Consider the following 19,372-nt stretch of genomic DNA (forward strand, 5'->3'; position numbering starts at 1 on the left):
GTATCAAGTCTTAATTTTTTCCAGCAATAATCTTCATTGAAGAACGCACTAAGAACCCTGCACTTGAAGCATACTTTCCCCAAGTCCGAGTTGAGGAAACCTCTCCCACGAATATACCAACTGAAGAAGTTCCCAATGGCGTCTGCCCCTCTGTCCCAAAGCCAATAAACTGCATAACCCGACTGTAAACTGCTTTCGATTGCGCCATGGAGTGGCTCAGTGTTTTGCCCGGACTGTGAGGGCAATTTTATGTCAGCTGCAGTGCAATATGCAAAAGGAGGCGGTGGCCCCGAATTTCGGATTTCCAAAGCGTCCATTGTCGCGGGTCATTAGGGACACGCGATGCCTGCAACTAGTGCGAGGAAATCGTAAAATCGAAACCATAAAGAGTGCGGGCCCAGAGGAAGAGGTCCGGAGTCGAGCCAACTGCGAAATTTAAGCCACAATTGATGGGCAGGAAAATGTTTAGGAATGGCGGATGGTAGAGCAGGCCAATCGTTGGCCAAACATTGCATTCGTAATTTTTGAATGGCATGAAACTATAAACAATTATGAGGAAAATGACCAAATTTAAAGTAAATTTGATTATTTTTATGATTTAATTTTTTAACATATTTTAAATCTCTTTCTTTGATAATTCTACTAATTGCTCTTTGAAGCTGCAAACTAAGATTTTTCAAAGGGAGATTAGAGTAAACAAGTGCACAAATTAGCATTTTAAATTAAACCTAATAATGTTTATTAAGCGTATTTTGATAGATTTGGGGCACTTCTTACAGAAGCATGTTGTTGCAACGCACACCCGCTATCATGGGGCGCTCCTTGGGTCCGGCGATGTACTTTTCCCACACTTGGACAAACTCGCTTTGCTTTTGAGAGTACATCGCCGCCTGCTTGCAGAGCTCCTTGCTAAAGTTGTTATCCGAGCAGAAAACGGGCCCTCCGATGTGGATGTGGCTATTTGTGATATAGATATTCTGGATCTGCTGGGTTGAGCTGGACAAAACTGGACAGGACTTTGGTTTCCCATAAAGAGGCTGCGCCGATTCAGCTAAGAAGCCCGTTCCCTGCCTAACCATCATCGATTCTTCGGAATGCTCCAAAGTCTGCTCCAAGTTCTCATCCGCGGATTGAACACTTTCCTGGCTACTGGAACTTTTGATCACCCTTAGCTCGTGCAGTAACTCGCTCATCTCCAAACAGTGAGTTTGGAGAACGCTTAGCTGCTCTTTCATAGCTGCATTCTCTTCCACCATCACTTGAGTTTGTTGAGAAGGATGAAGTTTCTGCTCTACGGCAGAATCATCCGCGTGGTCAGACTTCATCGTTTTGCGGCCCTTTATGTAATCCTTGGCCTTTCTCTCGGCCAATTGAAAAAGCTTGGACAGACCAAAGGTTAGTATGAGTATTACCCAGAAGCTTTTTGCAAATTCAAAGGAATCGCTAAAAGAACTTGGAACTGAGGGCTTGTGGCTTACGTCTGGCTCAAATGTAATCTTGGGTAGTTCTGAAAATAATAACGACAATAGAAAACTACTGTTTAGCTTTGTGACAATTGATTGATCAGTTCGTTTTATAATACAAATAATTAAAGAACGTCTATTAGTATCATCCAACTTACCTGTGTAGAGTTCTACGCGATAATCTTTGGCAGCGCGTTTCTGGATCTCAACCGCATGCTGCAGACAAAGCACAGCCCAGGATGAAAGGGCCATTGCAAAAAGGAACAGAAAACTAATGTTTTCAAACATGTTTTCCCAAAAATTTTATTGGTCTTTACTATAACGTGTGCCGAGTCGTTTGGAGAATGTGGAAACGAATAACAAGTTCAAGAGAATGTTGAAGTTAAACATCTAAGCTGCTCTGATTGTTTGAAAATAGAATGATTTTGGGAAACCTGAATTGACAGAATAATTAATTTGAATTATTTTTACGATTTTAAAAGTGTCAAAAAGAAGGCACCCGATGAAGTTAAATTAGACTACCGAATGCAGAGTTATTTGGTCAATCTTCATTCATTCGAAATTCATAATAAAGAAAAATAAAGCAGTTGTATTTTTATAAATCATTTGAGGTAAACCAAGTCCACTACTACTGCTCCCTGAAAACCAACTACCGGCAGAGACTGATCCCAGTTTCCTTGGCTTGACTGCGTGATTACGTATTTCAAGTTTACCGAGTGTATTGTGAGATGCCTGGGCTGCCTCATATTTCCTCACCTTTCTGCTGGGCCAGCATCTGTCGCTGTCGTTGCCATGAGCGCCCTGATGATGCTATTGCTGTTTGTGTGTGAAGCAGCAGGTGCATGGATCTAAACGTTGCCCCGTTCAGTTTCCTAATGCGAGTATGAATGTGTGGGCGAGTGTGCATGAAACTCAATTCAAAAATACTTAACAAACATTTATTTGAATTTTTACCATTCCGTCCCTTTTCATTCTTCGCAGCTTCAAATGCGTTGCTCTCGCAGTTGTTGTAATAAAAATGCAAATAACTCGAACTCGAATGGGTTTGGTTGGTCGTATGCAAAGTGCCAAAAGCTAGAAAAATCCCTCCCCCGTTCCGAGTGCGCCTGCGCTCCTGCGTATTTTCAGTTTCGTTCACGAACATGAACATAATTTTAATGCCAATTCAATTTAATGGTTCATTTCATATGAAAATTGTAAAAAGTCATTGCTGCTCTGGCCGAAAAAATGACTGAGGAAACCCGTTCAGAGCTCCTTCGAATATTTTGTAGCTGTTGTTGCCTGGCACTCTGGCATTTGTCATGCGTGATTTTTAGGTTGGTAGCTCAGGGAGCAAAAAGCAAGGGCTTCGGGACGTAGTTTTCACAATTGTGTTGATGCAGCTGCGGGCAACAAAGCAATTTTGCCATATATGTACTTGATTTTATTTATTTTATTTTCAAATATATATTCTTTGTGCCTTTGCTGGGACGGAAAGTATGCAATATTAAATGTACTGTGGAAAAATCTTAACTAAACATATTTTATCTTAAAGGAAATTTTAAGAAATATTGCTATTAAATCCTAAACCATCCAGTGTCTCGGAAAGATCATGGTTCCCCTTTCCCCATCACGTATAAAATATGCAAAATTGTATTTGCATTTTGATTTCACCAAGCCATACATACTATACGTGACACGTTCCTTCATCAATCTATTATAGATAAGGATATTTATGATTGAAAAGAAAACCCACTTCCATCATTCTTTTCCAGTTGCAGTTTTCAATTTCTTTTTAACACTTGTTTGACTTCAATTTCAAATAATATACAATTATCCTAAAGGCGCTGTCAGTTCCAACAGTTATTACAATTGTTGGAGAGGATTCGCTTATAATAGTGTTATTGAGGCTTATAATTCATAATTATAAAATATTTATAAAATAATACTTAACTAAAAACCCAAAAAATCTAATAACATGTCAACACTTGAAGGCATCACTTAATTTTCTTTGAGTGACTCCGGAAACGCTAAGCAAAGGACATTCTTGGGTTGAGTTTTTCAATTTGATGCAGCCAAACAAACGACTTTCACAAGTAGACGGGGCATACACGCATATTTTCGTAAACTTTTCTTTTTTTACGATATGGTTCAGAGTGTCCTGGTTTCAGGAAGCCAGAATCGTTGCAGGCATTGCAGGGTTTTCTTAGCAATTTGCGTGCCGCATTCTTTTTGCTTTTTTGATGCAAAGCTGAGAGGTAAAAACTGGGATTTCAAAAACCTGGACCTCAAAAAATATTGAGGTTGTGTCTACGTATCAGGTACTAGATTAGCTAGTCATTGAAATTTGGCTAGTAAAAATAATACCACCTTTATTCTAATTTTTAGTTGAATTCCCTTGAAATGAATTTTTATTTTATTCCCAAATTCTGCTGCCTTCATCCAACTCTTTGGACCAGAAACACATTGCTCCGCTACTCCATTGCGGCCTTAAAACTTTAAATGGCTCTAAGTAGGAAATGCCTGGGAAATATGCGCCAAGCTAATGGATTTTTTTTCTTTGGGTTTTTCTTTTTTTTGGTGGAGGTCGGATTGGGAGCTCGTTGTTGGACTAATGGAAGCGTCGACGACGACCTTAAAAATGTAAATAAACGTTTCTCTCGTTTTGTTGTTCACGGGTTGGCTACCTTGCGCTTAACCCCTTGAAGCATCCAGCACACACATACACTTATTCAGATACCCCGGGGCCGCGGGCAGAGGGTCCTGTTTGGCCGCTTTTAATGCCGCGTAAATTTTGCAGGATAATCCAATAAAGAGATTTTCGTTGTGGCTGTTGCCGTGGGGTGCACACAAAAAAACGTTAAAGAACAAAACAAAAACCCAGACATTTTCAATGCGACACCAAGAGCTTTAAAAAACGATGCGTCTGTGTGAGTGAAAACAATTGTTGTGACCCTCGGCGGCGGAATGCATAAATTCTATATGTGAATGAATCACAGCTTCGTTTTGGTTTTAATTTACCTCCCAGACATTGACCTGATTACAAATTTCATAAATTTCTCTTCTATTCATTTAACTAGGTTAAAAATGGCCAATTAAAGGATACATTTTATTTTAAAAACATCATTTTTCTAAGCCTTATTGGCTTATAACATTCATGTTTATCATACTATTGTACTAGAATTTATTTATGAAATAAAGTCTTTAATCAATTACTATAAATGCACACTACAGAATAATTCAATTTGTTTGAAAAGGCCCGCAAGTGGACTTCACTTCCACTCAAAATCCTCAATGGCACAGAACTGCTTTAAAATCAACACGAGTGGATTTTTTAAAACATTCACCAATGAACACACTCCACAAATATATACATACGAGTAATAAAAAGAGCATGAAATAACAAAAACAGCCGTTCACACACACACACAAATTGTTTTCAACAACAAAAACCCACTGGAGCGTGAGTACGTCAATATTCATATTACTCATACGCACAGTTGAGCAAACAACCAACTACGCTCAGCGCAAGACAAAGAGATGCCAAGGTTGCTATATTATTTTTTTTTTTGTTCTCACAGTTTCATTATAGAAGCTAATTTATTGGAAAAAATTTTAAATCAATTTGTAGAAGAGGCGACAAAGAAAAATCAACAGGAAAATGCAAATTTGAAGTTTGTTTGGAATTTCTAGTATGCTACATCATTCAAATTTTATAAATAAACTAATTTTAGTTACATTCTAATAATTGCATGTATGTGTACCTTGAAAATGTCGCCGGTCACTTCTAAATAAAGTCAAACGCCATGGACGAAATTGCTACTGGTTTTCCCATTTCATTTCTGGTTAAAGTCTTACATTTGCCAGTTACCAAGGCAAAACAAATAGCAAGCGGAGCGTGTTGCGCAAAATTCCTTGCCTTACTCCAAGGGGAAAGCGAAAGAAATCAATAAATTTCAAAGGAAATAATTAAGCAAGTAATTGACTTGGATTTCTTTTAGGAATTCCTCCATAAATCTCCACCAGCTAAGCTAGCACACAGTATACCGATCCTGAATGCGAGAAGGGTGGCATCCTCGTCGTCATCTCCTCCTTGTTAGTTATATGGTGTTTGGGAAAGCAGGCCAAGAAGGATTTCCAGATTAAGCATGTGTTGGGATTGAAGCTGCGTTTCAAAAATGTAAGCAAGTGTGTGAAAAATTGTCTTTGAATTGATAGAATTTTAGTTATATGAGCTTACTTAATTTATTTATAGGTATAAGTGTTTGTATATTTAATACATAATATATACAAAATTCTTAAAATTGTAAAATACTTTTTTACCATCATGGGATCAGGGTTTGGTGTTAAAATACAATATCGCAATTACTAAACTCATAAATAACCCAATTTCCTTACCCATCTTAACCCAAATTAAATATATAATAAGACAAGAGAGTTATCCTTCAGTTTTTCCTTTCATGATCCGCACTGTACTTACCCCAATGTGTGGGTTCGTATGTAACAAAATGCAATCGCATCTTGGGTGTGCGGCGGAAATAAGGACGGCAGCATCTATTTTACAATTTCAACACGAGTGGAATGCGCCACACTTACACTTGCTGCTGCTGGCATTCCTTGCTCCAGCTCCGAGGATACGGGATACATATGGGCGGGGAACTTTAGATATAAATAGACGGAGCCAGATCCAATGCCAAAGTCGTCTGCCGAAATTAAAGCCAAAGGCATCTGGGCAAATATGTTTGCCTGGTCAAAGCCGAAAGCCATGGAATATTTGCTCACTTTTGTCAGCCGGCGTGCGGGAGTCACAGCTCCGGACAAGTGTTGATTGCTTGGTCAGAAAGAATTTCCGTTTAACTCCCTAAAAAGATTTCACATTCTCAAATCGAGTGTGCTTTGTTTACGGCAATTAAGCCTTTTATAATATCATTTAGATATGGTTAGATTTACAAGCACTTTAAGCCAGTATTTTTATTTTAATTCTTAAAATTATTGAAGCGTCACAGTTATTGGATTTGTTAATTGTAAATTTAATTGAGCTCACACGATTTTCCGTGGACCGTGGCCAACCCTCATCAGATACCCTCGCCCTCGCCATTTCTGTCAAATTGTAATTTATACTGGAGAGAGCACAGACAGCGACAGCGACAACGACAACGCTGGCGACTGGAGCTTAACTTTTACAATGCATCAATAAATTACATTATCCTTAATTTCCCGCGTTTTTCCGGTCAACACAGCACAAGCGACACTTAACCCGCCCGCAGCTCTGTCCATTGCCGCCCGCTGAGCCAGCAATACGCAACTATCACGGCGTGGCGTGGGTTAAGGCTGCGGGGGTTAACTACTTATATGTATAACCAAGAGGAGGCGGAGAAGAAGCGTTCAAGAAAAGTGCAATAATTGTGGAAAGTAAGTTGCGTTAAAGCAGATGCGCAGAAAATTCGGAAAAGAAGCTACTTATTAAATTTAATTTTAAGCAAGGGAAAATTCCAAGCCAATTTTCGACAGTTTTATTAAAATAATCGATGAACCCAGTTACTTGAAATATTTTAAAAAGCTTCTACAAGTAGAGACTGTTTATATTGAATAAGTCTGTAGCTAATCACCCGTTTAAACACCTAGAGATGCGCAGAATAGTTTGCAAGCTTACATCGAAAATTCTAGAACAGCGATTCTGCCTCGACGATTGCGCGATTATCTGATATTGAATGAGTTTTGGGGCAGTGCCCCGAGCACTTAGCACATAATTACATTGAGTAGTTCGAGTGCATGTGCGCGTATTTCTATGGAGCTCAGCACATAATAGGTGCGGGTAGAACAGGGCGAGTTATGGACCGAGTAGTAAACCTTAATTAAGCCACGCTATGTTGCATTTATCAGATGTTGTGTGCTGGCCGACGCATATTGAATATTTGACCAATCGAACTCCCATCTAACTCTCCGACAACGCCGTTCCAATAAAGGATGATTTTGGGCTAATGAGTTTATGTTTGCCAACCAGCTTTTACTTAGGGGATACACACTGAACCTAAGCTTTTTGAGTAGGTGAATATATATTTTCTCGAAGATACTACAATACCTGTCATAAAATATTCAAAATTTAATAAAAAGTGTGCCAGCAAAAAGTACACAATGCAATCATTCCTACAATCGGAACACTGCTCTCAAGAGTCTTATTTTGAATATAGTTGCAAGTTGCAACTTAACATTTACGACTCTTTTAAATCCCGCCCAAAGGGAACTGACAACGGTCTGATTGTGTCCTTTGTCCTTGTGAATTTGAGTATTTTATTTTAATGCCGACAACGAAGTCAAAAACAACTTGTTATCGATGTCTGTCACTGTGTCATGCTTTCTTGCGAAAGGGTCTTTAAGGACATTCGCTGTCATTGTTGCGGGATTGCTCGGCTCGTTGTCCTTGCCCGGCCGTTGCCATTCGTCTACTTCACGCATGGTTGACTTTTCGGGTTAAATTAATTAAGCGTGTGCGTTTTTATTGATGACTGAATCCTTGACATAGCCTCCGTTTGTTCTTTTATGAAACGATTACGTATTTTCCCATTTCCACAGAAATTAGATAACGAAACAAATAAGTGTATCTCTATAAAAATGGGTGGGTTAATAACTCGAATAAGTCAAACCCAACAAAGCCACACCGAACTGAAAATTTCGAAATTAAAACCACCGCATAGCAGGCAGGCAGGCAGGCAGAAAGGGCAGAGGGAACTGCGCCGGCGTTTGTTTTTTGCACTTCGTATATTTTGACTGCAGCAGAAGTTTGGCATAAAATTTACTAATTTTATAATGTGGCAGGCAGACATTTATTTCGACGCTAATTACAAACATTTAAACTTTTAATTAGTTTTCAAACAAGCAGCGCAAAAATGCAAAACGAACGCGTCGAATGCGTGGAAGAAGAAAACTCTCCGTCGGCAAGGAAAACTCTACGATATATAAACGCAAGTGAAGCTTGTTTACTGGAGATCTCTGAACTTATTATTGTTGTTTTCTGATGGTATGCTAATTTTAGCTTATTTCTATTGAAAATACAGAGACAAGTCACTGCGTCGTCGATGGCCAGAGCAAGACATACAAATAAAGGGGAAGATAATGGAAATAAAAATAAGCATGAAAATGCCATAAACAAATCCCAGCACTGATTGCCACTCAAACGAGAATGGAAATTGGCTACAAGCAAATGGCCATAAGCAGCTACAAAAATGCTTGGGGGAGTTCAAGGCGAAAAACATAGTAAAATGGTATTTAGAGAGAGTGAAACTAGGAAAAACTTTGAGTAAATTAAAGTCAAAAGCCATATAACAATGCGATACAATTTTCCTATTTCCCTCTATTCTTAGACCGTTACTCGTATTTCTTTTATAAATAGAGGTAAAAGAAACTTATATTTCAAAGTCTGGAATGCTTTGCCTTTCCCTCTCCCTAAAATGAATTTCCCTCTTTTATCATTGTCACTCTTCGATTCAGTTTTGTCAAATTAATAAAATTGAATTCTGTTCCAAAGTCCTAAATTTAATATCCCCCAAGTTCATTACAAATGCTTGTCAATTACACGAGTAAGTAGAAGGGAATCCGCCCACACACAAAATCTGAAATGGAATGGACATGAATAAATTATGGGAATATTTGGTGGCACCACCTGGCCACAGATTCCCTTGGCCAGAAGTCATAAAAGTATTAATGCCGTTTTAAGTACTTCCGCAGCGAAAACTAAACATACTATACACATTCGTACTACATATGTGCATAAGGGAGTATGTACAGTTGAACGAGATAGCGAAAAATGCAAAGCGCACTAATTCTAACTGCAGCATAAATTAAAGCTCTCATGAATAATAATTCAAGACAGTTGGGCAAGGGAAATAACCACCAGAAGCAACAACAACAACAACAACAAGAGCAGCATCAGAGAAGCAGAAGCAGAACCTCACCCTCCCACCAGCAATAATAGCAGGAAAAGCAGGAAAAACAGACGATGAGCGTCAGAAAGCCACTTGAGTAAATGCGTTAGCGTTGTGTTCCCAATATATATTCCGCCATCAAAACACGAGGATTTTATTCGTTGTAATTATAACAATATACTAAGAAACAAATTCCTTTTGATAGGCATTCTGATGGGACCTTGAACTGCATAAGAAATTGTTAAGAATTTATATAGTAGACTCAATATGGAAGTCATGTATTCATTATAAAAAGAAATAACTAATTGTTTATGCCAATCTCACAACTAAACCCCAGCAATTATAAAACAAATAACTTAAAATTTTTAATATTTTTATTTTTTATATTTTTCCAAAAGCAATTTGCTAGTTGACATCGTTTCTGGGAACAGCGCTTGCTCCTGCTGCTCTGCTTGTGTCGCAAAAAGCCAACCAAATTTTATAGCTGTTGTCATTATTTCATGTGCAGTGCCATATAGTCACGCTCCCACCTCAACCCCCGGCCAGCCATATGGCCCCTCTGGCCAGACGCCCACACACGTTGATCATACGCAGTGTTGTGCTTAAAAATTTCAAATGCATGGCACTTTGGTTCAGAGGCAGCACCACCAGCAACAGCAGCAGCAGCCAGGCATCTCGTGCTCACTCAGACAGCAACTACAAAAACATTAACAACACCAACAAGGACTATTTTCATGTGTCTGCTGCTGCTGCTGTTGTTGTTGTTGCCAGTGGGCTTCTGTTGGTTTTTCTATGCGATTTTCATATTTATTTATATGTTTTTACGCTGGCTAAACTACAAGTACAAGTGCACACTTGGCTGACACGGAAAACGGGTGCCGGGTCGGATCGGGCGCTTGAAATTGCCCTCAGACAGTAGACTCCCCCTGCTTGCCACCCAAAATCCGGCTCTCTTGATCGTCTGTGCATTAATTTAAATGTAGTGTTTGGCGAGCCAATTTAATGGCGAGTCATTAGTTGTTGTCTGCAGGCGGTTGGGCTTTCAGGCAAAAAAAAATACATAAAAAAGGATTAGTTTACATAAAGAAATGACTCTCTTCTGAAAGTCTAAACTGAGATGCTTGGCAAGTGTGACGAATATATTGTGTTCAAACTTATTTAAAGGCTTATGGCAATTAGACTTAAGTAAGGGCGGTTTAATAACCCCAATCATCTCTTTGGTCTCGCAACCAGCTTCAAAGTTAATCATACGCCGCTTAAAATTACAAATCACCGACATCACCAGGCTTTGCCATGCTGAACGGCTGCAGGGATAATAACAGAGAGCCTTTTGGCTCAGAATTAAATTTCCCCCTTTCCTCTGCAAAAGTGTTTTTAACTGTGAACATTTAACGGTAATTATTGCAACACTGTGGCACATTTTAAGTGCTTTCGCGGCAAACTCCTTACCCGACTCGACTCGGCCAAGTTGATGGTCAACACCTGGACAGCAGCCAATGGCCACCTGGGCTGCATAAATTTCCGGCTCAGCGTTTTACTTAATCCCGTCTATTTTGCAAAAGGATTATCAAGGCAACTTTTTAATTCGCCAGCCCAAGTAGCCTCTGCAACATCGTCGCCGTCTGTCGTGATGTCAGCAGTTTTCTGCGGTGGCCTTTTAATGAGCCTCCACTTTAGTCCTTCCCGTCCTGCGCCGTCCTGCGCCGTCCTGCGCCGTCCGCATCACGATTTTCAGGTAGCATCATCAAGGAGCTTTTAATGCCAATTGAGGGCCCATTTGATGCGTGGCCAACTGAGCGTGCACGGGAACTTGCCAACTTTTGCCACCAGGCGCGAAGATAATAATTTGAAATGATGGATTAAAGTAGCTGTTAAATTGAAGGAGGTAAGGCACACGGAGAGGAGACTTTGGGAGTTCTCGGAAATAGAAAAATGGGAATACTATATTTTTTATTCTAAATAAATTCTCATTTATTTTTCACTTAACTCTTGGACAAAGTTCTATATTAATTTTAAACCTTAGCTTTAAGTAATACCAAATTATGTTATGATTTTTCTCACTGTCTCCAGACATTTGGAATTTTTTCGCCTTAAAGTGAACTTATTCCTTTTGGTATTTTATTCCTTGGGCAAAATCAAATATTGCAAATATGTACCATTCGCAGATGGCAAACAAATAAATCTTTTAATTGTTGAATTCTTTTCAAAAAGCTTATTGGATTTGGTTATAACCACCACATTCCGAGTACAAACTTGCAAATGCTTACTCACATATCAGGAATTGCTCAGAAATTGGCAGCAGCCCGAATTCCTCTCTGTACACAGCATTATTCAATATGATGGACTTAAGTAGCCGTTAAATTGAAGTGGGTAAAAAGGGGAAAGATAAATGTTTGCTTACTTCGGCGAGAGTGTGTGTGCGGCTTAAGCTTAATACGGCATTCAATCAATTCCTGCGTCACAGGACCGAACCGCATACGGCCTTGCGGGCCGCCTTATCCTGTCGATGTCCCGCCGTTTCAATATTGTCGTTTGCATTTGCCAGAGAGGCTGAGAGGAGAGCGGGAAACGGACGAGTCATTATCCTTTCACGCAAGGCAAAACGTTGCTTCGACTCCTCCGTTTCACATTTTTTCGTTTGGGCATTTATTTATTTATTTATTGTCATGCTTGTTTATTGTTTTGCTTTTGATTGGCTTCGGCTTTGGGCCCTATTCTCAAACAATGCCTTGAACGAATAAAGTTTATTAGCTTTGTATTGAAATGAGTGGGCTGGGAGCTCGAAGATAAGTTTGAAGACTGTTTCGATAATATTTTGCAGTCAAAACAAAACAAGGCTGAGTTAAGGCTTGTTTTAACATAAAATTCGGGATGATTACAGTCTATTTGGAGATAAAATTGGTTAAATTTCCAGTTAAAGGTAAAGGTTCAGTTTGTTAATTTGTTCTTCCAAAAATCGACCTGTAAATTTATGAAAATCAACAGTGTTAAAACCCAAATTAATGCCACCCGTCTCATTCATTTTGTTGGATCCTCTTAAACTTCCTGTAATTATCTGCAAGGACTTTTTTGTTTTACGGGAATTACAACAACACACATCCATGTACAATGGGGCGTAATACGAAAATGGAACAAATATGTATTTATATTCGGAAATCACATATTTCCGGTGAGCTCTCTGTCGGTCGACGTGCCATTAATGAGCAGCAAAATTAAATTTCACTCTCGAAATTACTCAAAAAGGATGAAAAAATATTTTCTGCACACAAAAAGACTTGTTAATGCTCTCGGTAAAGGGATCTATATTTTTTCTTCTGGTAAAGTCAGCTTTAGAGAGCCATCGTAGACCATTAAAAGTATTTATATAATTTATCAGGAGATACATTTAAAAAATGAGAATAATACCTTATTTTTTCAAAAGATATATAATTAAAATCCTTGTCAGGCTCAGGAGCTTTATTTTATTTTTTATAGAACATTCTACTTATATCGTTGCACTTATTCATACTTTTTCTTTTTAACTTTTCAGTCTACTTTATTTTTCAGTTATTTAACTTGTGGATATACCCTTGCTTCCCTTTATATTAAGTGGAATTTATGCAAAATATTACAGGAACAACAAAATTGGGCATTGTGCGTACGTGAGCGGATGTATGTGTGTTTATTTATTTTCCAATGGCATAATATAAAATATCCTGTTGTCGGCTCTCACATGCCTATTGTCATAAATAACCCATTTTGAAGGTGTGTTTGTGCGGGTGTTATGGGTGGGCTGGGAGCATTTTTGTGACTGGCTTAAATTTGTTGCGTTATTTGCGTCATTTCCGAGGCAAATCAAAAAAAAGGGGAAAATACCAAGGCCAGACAGTGCAAAGCAAAAAAAGAAAAAATGGTATGATGAAAGGAGCTACAATGTGTGGGTGGATTGTGCAAAGTGTGTGCTTAATCAGCCAATCAATTTTATATACATATTTTAACACTTGAAGGGGTTGGTAAAGAACGAAATTCCAATGCCGCTTCAGCCCCCCGGGCAGCAGAAAAATGCGTATAGAAACATTCCATGAAAAACACAATACATCAATTGATATAAATGCATTCTAATATTTAAAGTAACTTTTCGATTTGAAGGTTTTTTCTTTAAACCGAAATTATATAGTACAACAAAATAGAATGCTCTATAGTCCGACTTGCATAGCTTAGCTATGTAACAAAATATTTTAATATAAAATTGTACCCTGTCTGACATCAAGTTTATTAACCTAATCCTTATTTGCAAAACAGTTTACTATTTATCCACCTTTGTATATGGAGATTCGCCTGCACATATGGAATACAAAAAAGCACATCCCCATAAAGTCGCCTTGCTTAGTGGCATGTCGAAGGGACCCTATGGGACCTGCTAAAGTGCAGCCACTTAGCAGGGCTCTGTGGCTGCAGCTGGCCTCGCCTAAAACATCGAACGTTAACGTATTTATGGCTGCACTCAGCCTGACAGCCGCCAACTGCATTGGCGTACTGAGGGAGAGGGTGGTGGCTATAGCATTTAAAGGCAAACATAACTTAAAGGGATCGTCTTAAATTTGTGGAGCCAACAGTATGCCAAGGGGGGAGGGGCAATTATACCAGCTTCCTGCTCTCGGAGCCAACATGGCGAAAATGTATTTGTTTTCCTCTTTTTTTTTAAGCATTTCGTAACATTTCCGCCTTTTTGCATTCAATTTAATTTAACATAAACATTTATATGCTTATATTATTATCCGAGGCACACGCAGCAGCGCAGCTGCTGTTGTGCACTGTGCAGAAGCGTTTCATGCTTGAAATGCGCATACGTAGCGTATACGTAATATGAAATTTTGTAACGGACTGAAGGGGTTAATTCAGTTAAGGGGTGCCAGCGGGGCGGGCACGGGGGCGTGCATGTTTATGGGGGAAAAAAGTATTCACTACAAATTTTGTGTGCACACCACTTGCAACAACAACAACAACAACAGTCGAACGAGGACGGGAACAACAACAACTTAAATCTTAAGTAGCTCAACTTGTTTATTTATCGATGCAGAAGTTAATGCGGGGCAGAGCGGCCTGAGGGGGGTCGTTTTGTTGCTTGAAAAATGCAGCAATGAGTCAACTCATTGTTGCTAGCGAGGGCCCCAGCATTATTTACAGTCGTAATTGCTAGCGACATTCCTAGGCGAGTCACAGAACGCTTAAATATTTAAGGAAAAGGAGTGAGTTCTGTAAAAAAAGCAACTATATTCAATTAAAAGCGGAATCAATAGCTTTAAAAAATGTAATTGTTTGGTATCGAAATAAACCGTGAGTGAAGATCCATAAACGCGACCTAGAAACTAAAATGTAGAGCTTTAATTTGGGAATCGGGAGAGGCTTTTTCCAGAATGTGAAAAAGAGCCTTTTAAGATATGTATATTAAGATAGGCTACATATGACCAGATATGGAAACAGGACATACAGACCAACTGAAGCTGCAGCATGCACTAGAAATGGTTTTAAATTTTCCAAGCACGTTCTAGCGACATAAACAACAAAACACGACTCTGTTATTTGTCCTCTGATATGCACAATGAAATAAAATATCATTTTTTAATATCTCTCTCGTTTGTGCTATTGTCTAGTGTCTTCTGAAACCAAGAATTTATCTTTGAATAAATTGCCTTTCATGGATGACAATACCCTTGTAATATTTTTTAATTTTCCCCTGTCTTTAAAATAGTTTATAGTTTTAATATATCAAAACAATTGAAGTAGTATTAATATATTTATTTTGTTACAGTATAAATACATAAATTAATCTATAAAACACCCTTTGATGAGCTAGTGTCCAAAATAAGTTTGCCAAACCTGCGCGCCAAGCGTGTTCTCAAACGATACACTCCATACTGAAATATAGAACAAACAACCAGAAGAACCAACACTATGCTTGAAACTACAGCAGCTTTTGCGGGCTTAGAATAATTCAGGAATTTATAAATGGTGGTACGTCCCTTACTGAAATTAGAATCGAAATAAAAATAAAGAAAATAAATTCAAAGAACTGTTCTTACAAGTCTACCCCGCCCGCCAAATAATAGATGATCGTGAATCCCAAATAGATCAAGCAAAAGCCTACTGGGTAAACAAAGTGCAGAAGTCGGGCTGGCTGAGCCACCACAAAATTATCGACTGTGAGGACGATAAGCGGCAAGGCATGGGTCCAGATATTGTAGAGGATGGAGACACATGTCGGATTTTTTCGTACCCGAGCGCTTGGATATATGAGTGCCCAATAGGCAAACGTCACCACATGTTCTGTGCACAGGGTAATCCAGAAGCAGGCCCAATAGCACTTGATCGCCCAACTCGAGGGAACTGAAAGAGAAATACCATAAAAGTGAATATCGTTCAGTTATTTGAAGAACCAGGTTACCCCACGACTCCTTCTGGCAGTGATATACTGTCTGTAGAATAGCAGAGTAAGCACTGGTAAACGCGCACATGAAAAAGCACCAATTCGTTAGGTAGATGAAACAATGGCCTCTCTGAAAGTGTATCACCGTATAAGAGACGGACCCGGATCCAAAAAAGACGCCCAGAAGGCAGCGGTAAACCAAAAAGATGTGCGACTTGGGCTCTGACTGCCACTGAAAGATTGGAAAGCACTTGATAAAAGCATCGTGAAGAGTTCAATTTACTAACCTGGGATCGCAGAAAATGGAAGGGCGAATCGTGCTGAAGGCCAAATCGCTTACCATGGAACTCTTCCCTCAGACTCAAGGGCTCTTGCGAATGGTTGTAACCTTCCATACAACAGATTTGTATTAGATTTGTGAAAATTTCACTCCCCTGTATCCCCAATAAGTCAACGTCAAAATGACTCTTCGCTCATGGCCTGCATCGGCACCGACTGGACTCCTTATCTTTTCGGGCACACGGCCCGCCTGCATAATTAACAGATATGTGTACGCGACTCGGCGGGGGATTCCCCATTGCGCACATGTCGCTGGCGCGGTCGTCCGTGTTTCCCATTCAAAGATTAAGGTGGCTGAAAGCAAGCTGAAGAGCAGGATGTCATCCGGAGCCAGGCAGACTCTTTTAATTGGGAAACACTTCGCTGGGCTGTAGACGGCAATTAAAAAGCTATTAAAAGTGAAAACAAAGTAGCGAAGATACTGTGAGATGGGACATTTTCAGACTGAAAATATAAATTAACGTAATAAAGTAAGCCAAAACCATTTTAATTTGCTAAATAATGTGGATCTTTTGTTTACCTTGAGTTAAATTATACTGCGGCTCTTTATCAAAATTAGTTGGCAAAGTCTTATTCGGCATAGCGACATAAGTCCGCCGCCATAAGTTCGCCCAGTACATTTGGTCCGCGAAATTATGGCGTTTTTTTCCGGCGATCTTATGTCGCCGAAAAGCGTCATAAGTTCGCGCGAAATTATGGCGTTCAAAAATTACTTGCGGCGGACTTATGACTCTTCAAAGCGCCATAAGTTCGCCAAAGAAAAAACGACATAATTTCGCCAGCCGCGATCTTATGTCGCCAAAAAGCGTCATAAGTTCGCGCGAAATTATGGCGTTCAAAAATTACTTGCGGCGGACTTATGACGCTTCAAAGCGCCATAAGTTCGCCACAGAAAAAACGACATAATTTCGCCAGCCGCGATCTTATGTCGCCGAAAAGCGTCATAAGATCGCGCGAATTTATGTATGTATACATACATATGTTCATACATTTATTTCATTTGTTTGTACATTGTAAATATGTACAACCTGTAAAAATACAAAAAATACCAAAATTTTAGTTTTCTGGCCGATTTTTATATGAAAACACTGCTATGTAAACATTGTATTATGAAAAATTTGTTTTGGACTTAAAGTTTTTTTTGTGTACATATATGTACATATATATAAAACTTTAAATCCAAAAAAAAACCTAAATATAAATTTTCATAATACAATGTTTACATAGCAGTATTTTAATATAAAAATCGGCCAGAAAACTAAAATTTTGGTATTTTTTTATATTTTTAAGAGCATTTTTATATTTAATTTTTCGAATGAAAAACAAACGAAATGATTTCCCTCTTTCTAAAAAATCTTCTCTAATAAGTTGCTTTTCAAGAAAATATAAAGTTATTTATACGAAAACGTAAGGTAAAAACATAGAAAATCTTGTACCGTTCGCGATGTAACGTTACAAATCGGTTTATAATATAATATATATCATAATATGTAATATTTTGAATTGAAGTGTACTGAATTTGTATTATAATGAAATAATGGGAAAAAATATGACCATTTTCTTAAATGTTTTTTTGCACGATCGATGCATTTGACCAGTACTAATTGTATTATAAAAGGCAAGCTTTAGGGAATTGTCACATTTAAATTATTTGCAGAAAACAATGCATCGCAAACGGTACAGAAAACATAAGTCTTGTTTGACTTCAGCCTGAAAAACTAAAATCACAATAAAATACTGTTGCTTTCCATTCATGAAAGTTATTTTTATTTTATAGGGTCTTCCCACACATCGTCAAAGCAAAGGTTTAGCAGTGCCGAATTTACCCAAATGGACCGCCGTTAGAACACATTAAAATCTAACCACGGTTTGTTTGGCGATAGTTAGGCGATAGTTTTTCGGTGCAACTCTGAAAATTTGACCATCACTACGAAAGTGTATACACACTTGGCGAGGAACAAATGAAATATGGAATTTAAAATGTGGCGCCAAAGCTACAAGCATGCCCAAAATAGTTGTTAGCGTTTTTTCTGTATATTCTTGCCCCAATATGTCCCCAATTGTTACTATTTAATATAAACCGCCGGCCTCTATCTTATTTTAAAGATTTTGGATGCCTATACCACCTATAGACACTCTTCGGGGAATTTGCTGTTTATTAAAGAAAAATCATTAGAAAAACTAAAATTCCTTGTCATTTAATTCATTTAAATTTAGTGCAGATAAATTCTGACGCAATCTGTGCCTTTTGCTGATGTACAACAGCCAAAATAGTTGGTAAATGCTCTATTTCAAATTTGCAACTGCCAATTCGACAGTCTTTGTTTACGTTTTCATGAGCCGTAGCTGATCGATCAGCTGTTCGGATGGTGAATGTGCTTTGACGGTGTGTGGGAACACGAGTTTCACATTTGTGAAAAATCCCAAACGTTCCTCACAAATGTGCTGTGTGGGAAGACAGTATTAGAAGCTAATTTCAGATTTGTAACGTTACATCGCGAACGGTACAAGATTTTTATATGTTTTTACCTCACGTTTTTGTATGAATAACTTCATATTTTTTTGAAAAGCAACTTATTGTGTACTTAATAGATATCAAAGAGAAATTGTTGTAGAAAACATTTTGTTTGTTTTACATGCAAAAACTGAAATATAAAAATCACTTAAAAATACCATAAAATACCAAAATTTTCGTTTTCTGGCCGATATAATGGTTATTGATGTATGTACATACATGTTCATACATACATACGTACATCCAAATTGCGAAATGATGTATTTTTTCCTATGGCGAACTTATGGCGCTTTGAAGCGTCATAAGTCCGCCGCAAGTAATTTTTAAACGCCATAATTTCGCGCGAACTTATGACGCTTTTCGGCGACATAAGATCGCGGCTGGCGAAATTATGTCGTTTTTTCTGTGGCGAACTTATGGCGCTTTGAAGCGTCATAAGTCCGCCGCAAGTAATTTTTGAACGCCATAATTTCGGGCATAGCGACATAAGTCCGCCGCCATAAGTTCGCCCAGTACATTTGGTCCGCGAAATTATGGCGTTTTTTTCCGGCGATCTTATGTCGCCGAAAAGCGTCATAAGTTCGCGCGAAATTATGGCGTTCAAAAATTACTTGCGGCGGACTTATGACTCTTCAAAGCGCCATAAGTTCGCCAAAGAAAAAACGACATAATTTCGCCAGCCGCGATCTTATGTCGCCAAAAAGCGTCATAAGTTCGCGCGAAATTATGGCGTTCAAAAATTACTTGC

The 19,372-nt window shown here is 38.6% G+C and overlaps 2 protein-coding genes across 3 annotated transcripts; both read right to left on the reverse strand.

The window, feature by feature from the left end:
- Positions 1-709: 709 nt before the first annotated feature.
- Positions 710-1,851, reverse strand: LOC108072513 (uncharacterized). Its single transcript, XM_017163687.3, has 2 exons — positions 1,622-1,851; positions 710-1,507 (listed from the first exon to the last, which is right to left on the reverse strand). Exons 1-2 carry the CDS (start codon positions 1,749-1,751, stop codon positions 774-776), a joined length of 864 nt encoding a protein of 287 aa, XP_017019176.1. The 5' UTR covers positions 1,752-1,851; the 3' UTR covers positions 710-773.
- Positions 1,852-15,127: 13,276 nt separating this feature from the next.
- LOC108072502 (protein rolling stone) lies at positions 15,128-16,243 on the reverse strand. Of its 2 annotated transcripts, XM_070287819.1 has the most exons (5): positions 16,058-16,236; positions 15,916-16,002; positions 15,789-15,841; positions 15,427-15,730; positions 15,128-15,370 (listed from the first exon to the last, which is right to left on the reverse strand). In XM_070287819.1, the coding sequence occupies exons 1-5, from the start codon at positions 16,111-16,113 to the stop codon at positions 15,175-15,177; spliced, it is 696 nt and encodes a 231-aa protein (XP_070143920.1). In that variant the 5' UTR covers positions 16,114-16,236; the 3' UTR covers positions 15,128-15,174. The 2 variants fall into 2 exon arrangements, with proteins under 2 accessions (XP_070143920.1, XP_017019165.1); XM_017163676.3 differs by having other exon boundaries at positions 15,789-16,002; positions 16,058-16,243.
- Between the last annotated feature and the right edge of the window lie 3,129 nt (positions 16,244-19,372).

Source organism: Drosophila kikkawai, chromosome 2L (assembly GCF_030179895.1).
Source record: "Drosophila kikkawai strain 14028-0561.14 chromosome 2L, DkikHiC1v2, whole genome shotgun sequence".
NCBI classification, from domain to species: domain Eukaryota; kingdom Metazoa; phylum Arthropoda; class Insecta; order Diptera; family Drosophilidae; genus Drosophila; species Drosophila kikkawai.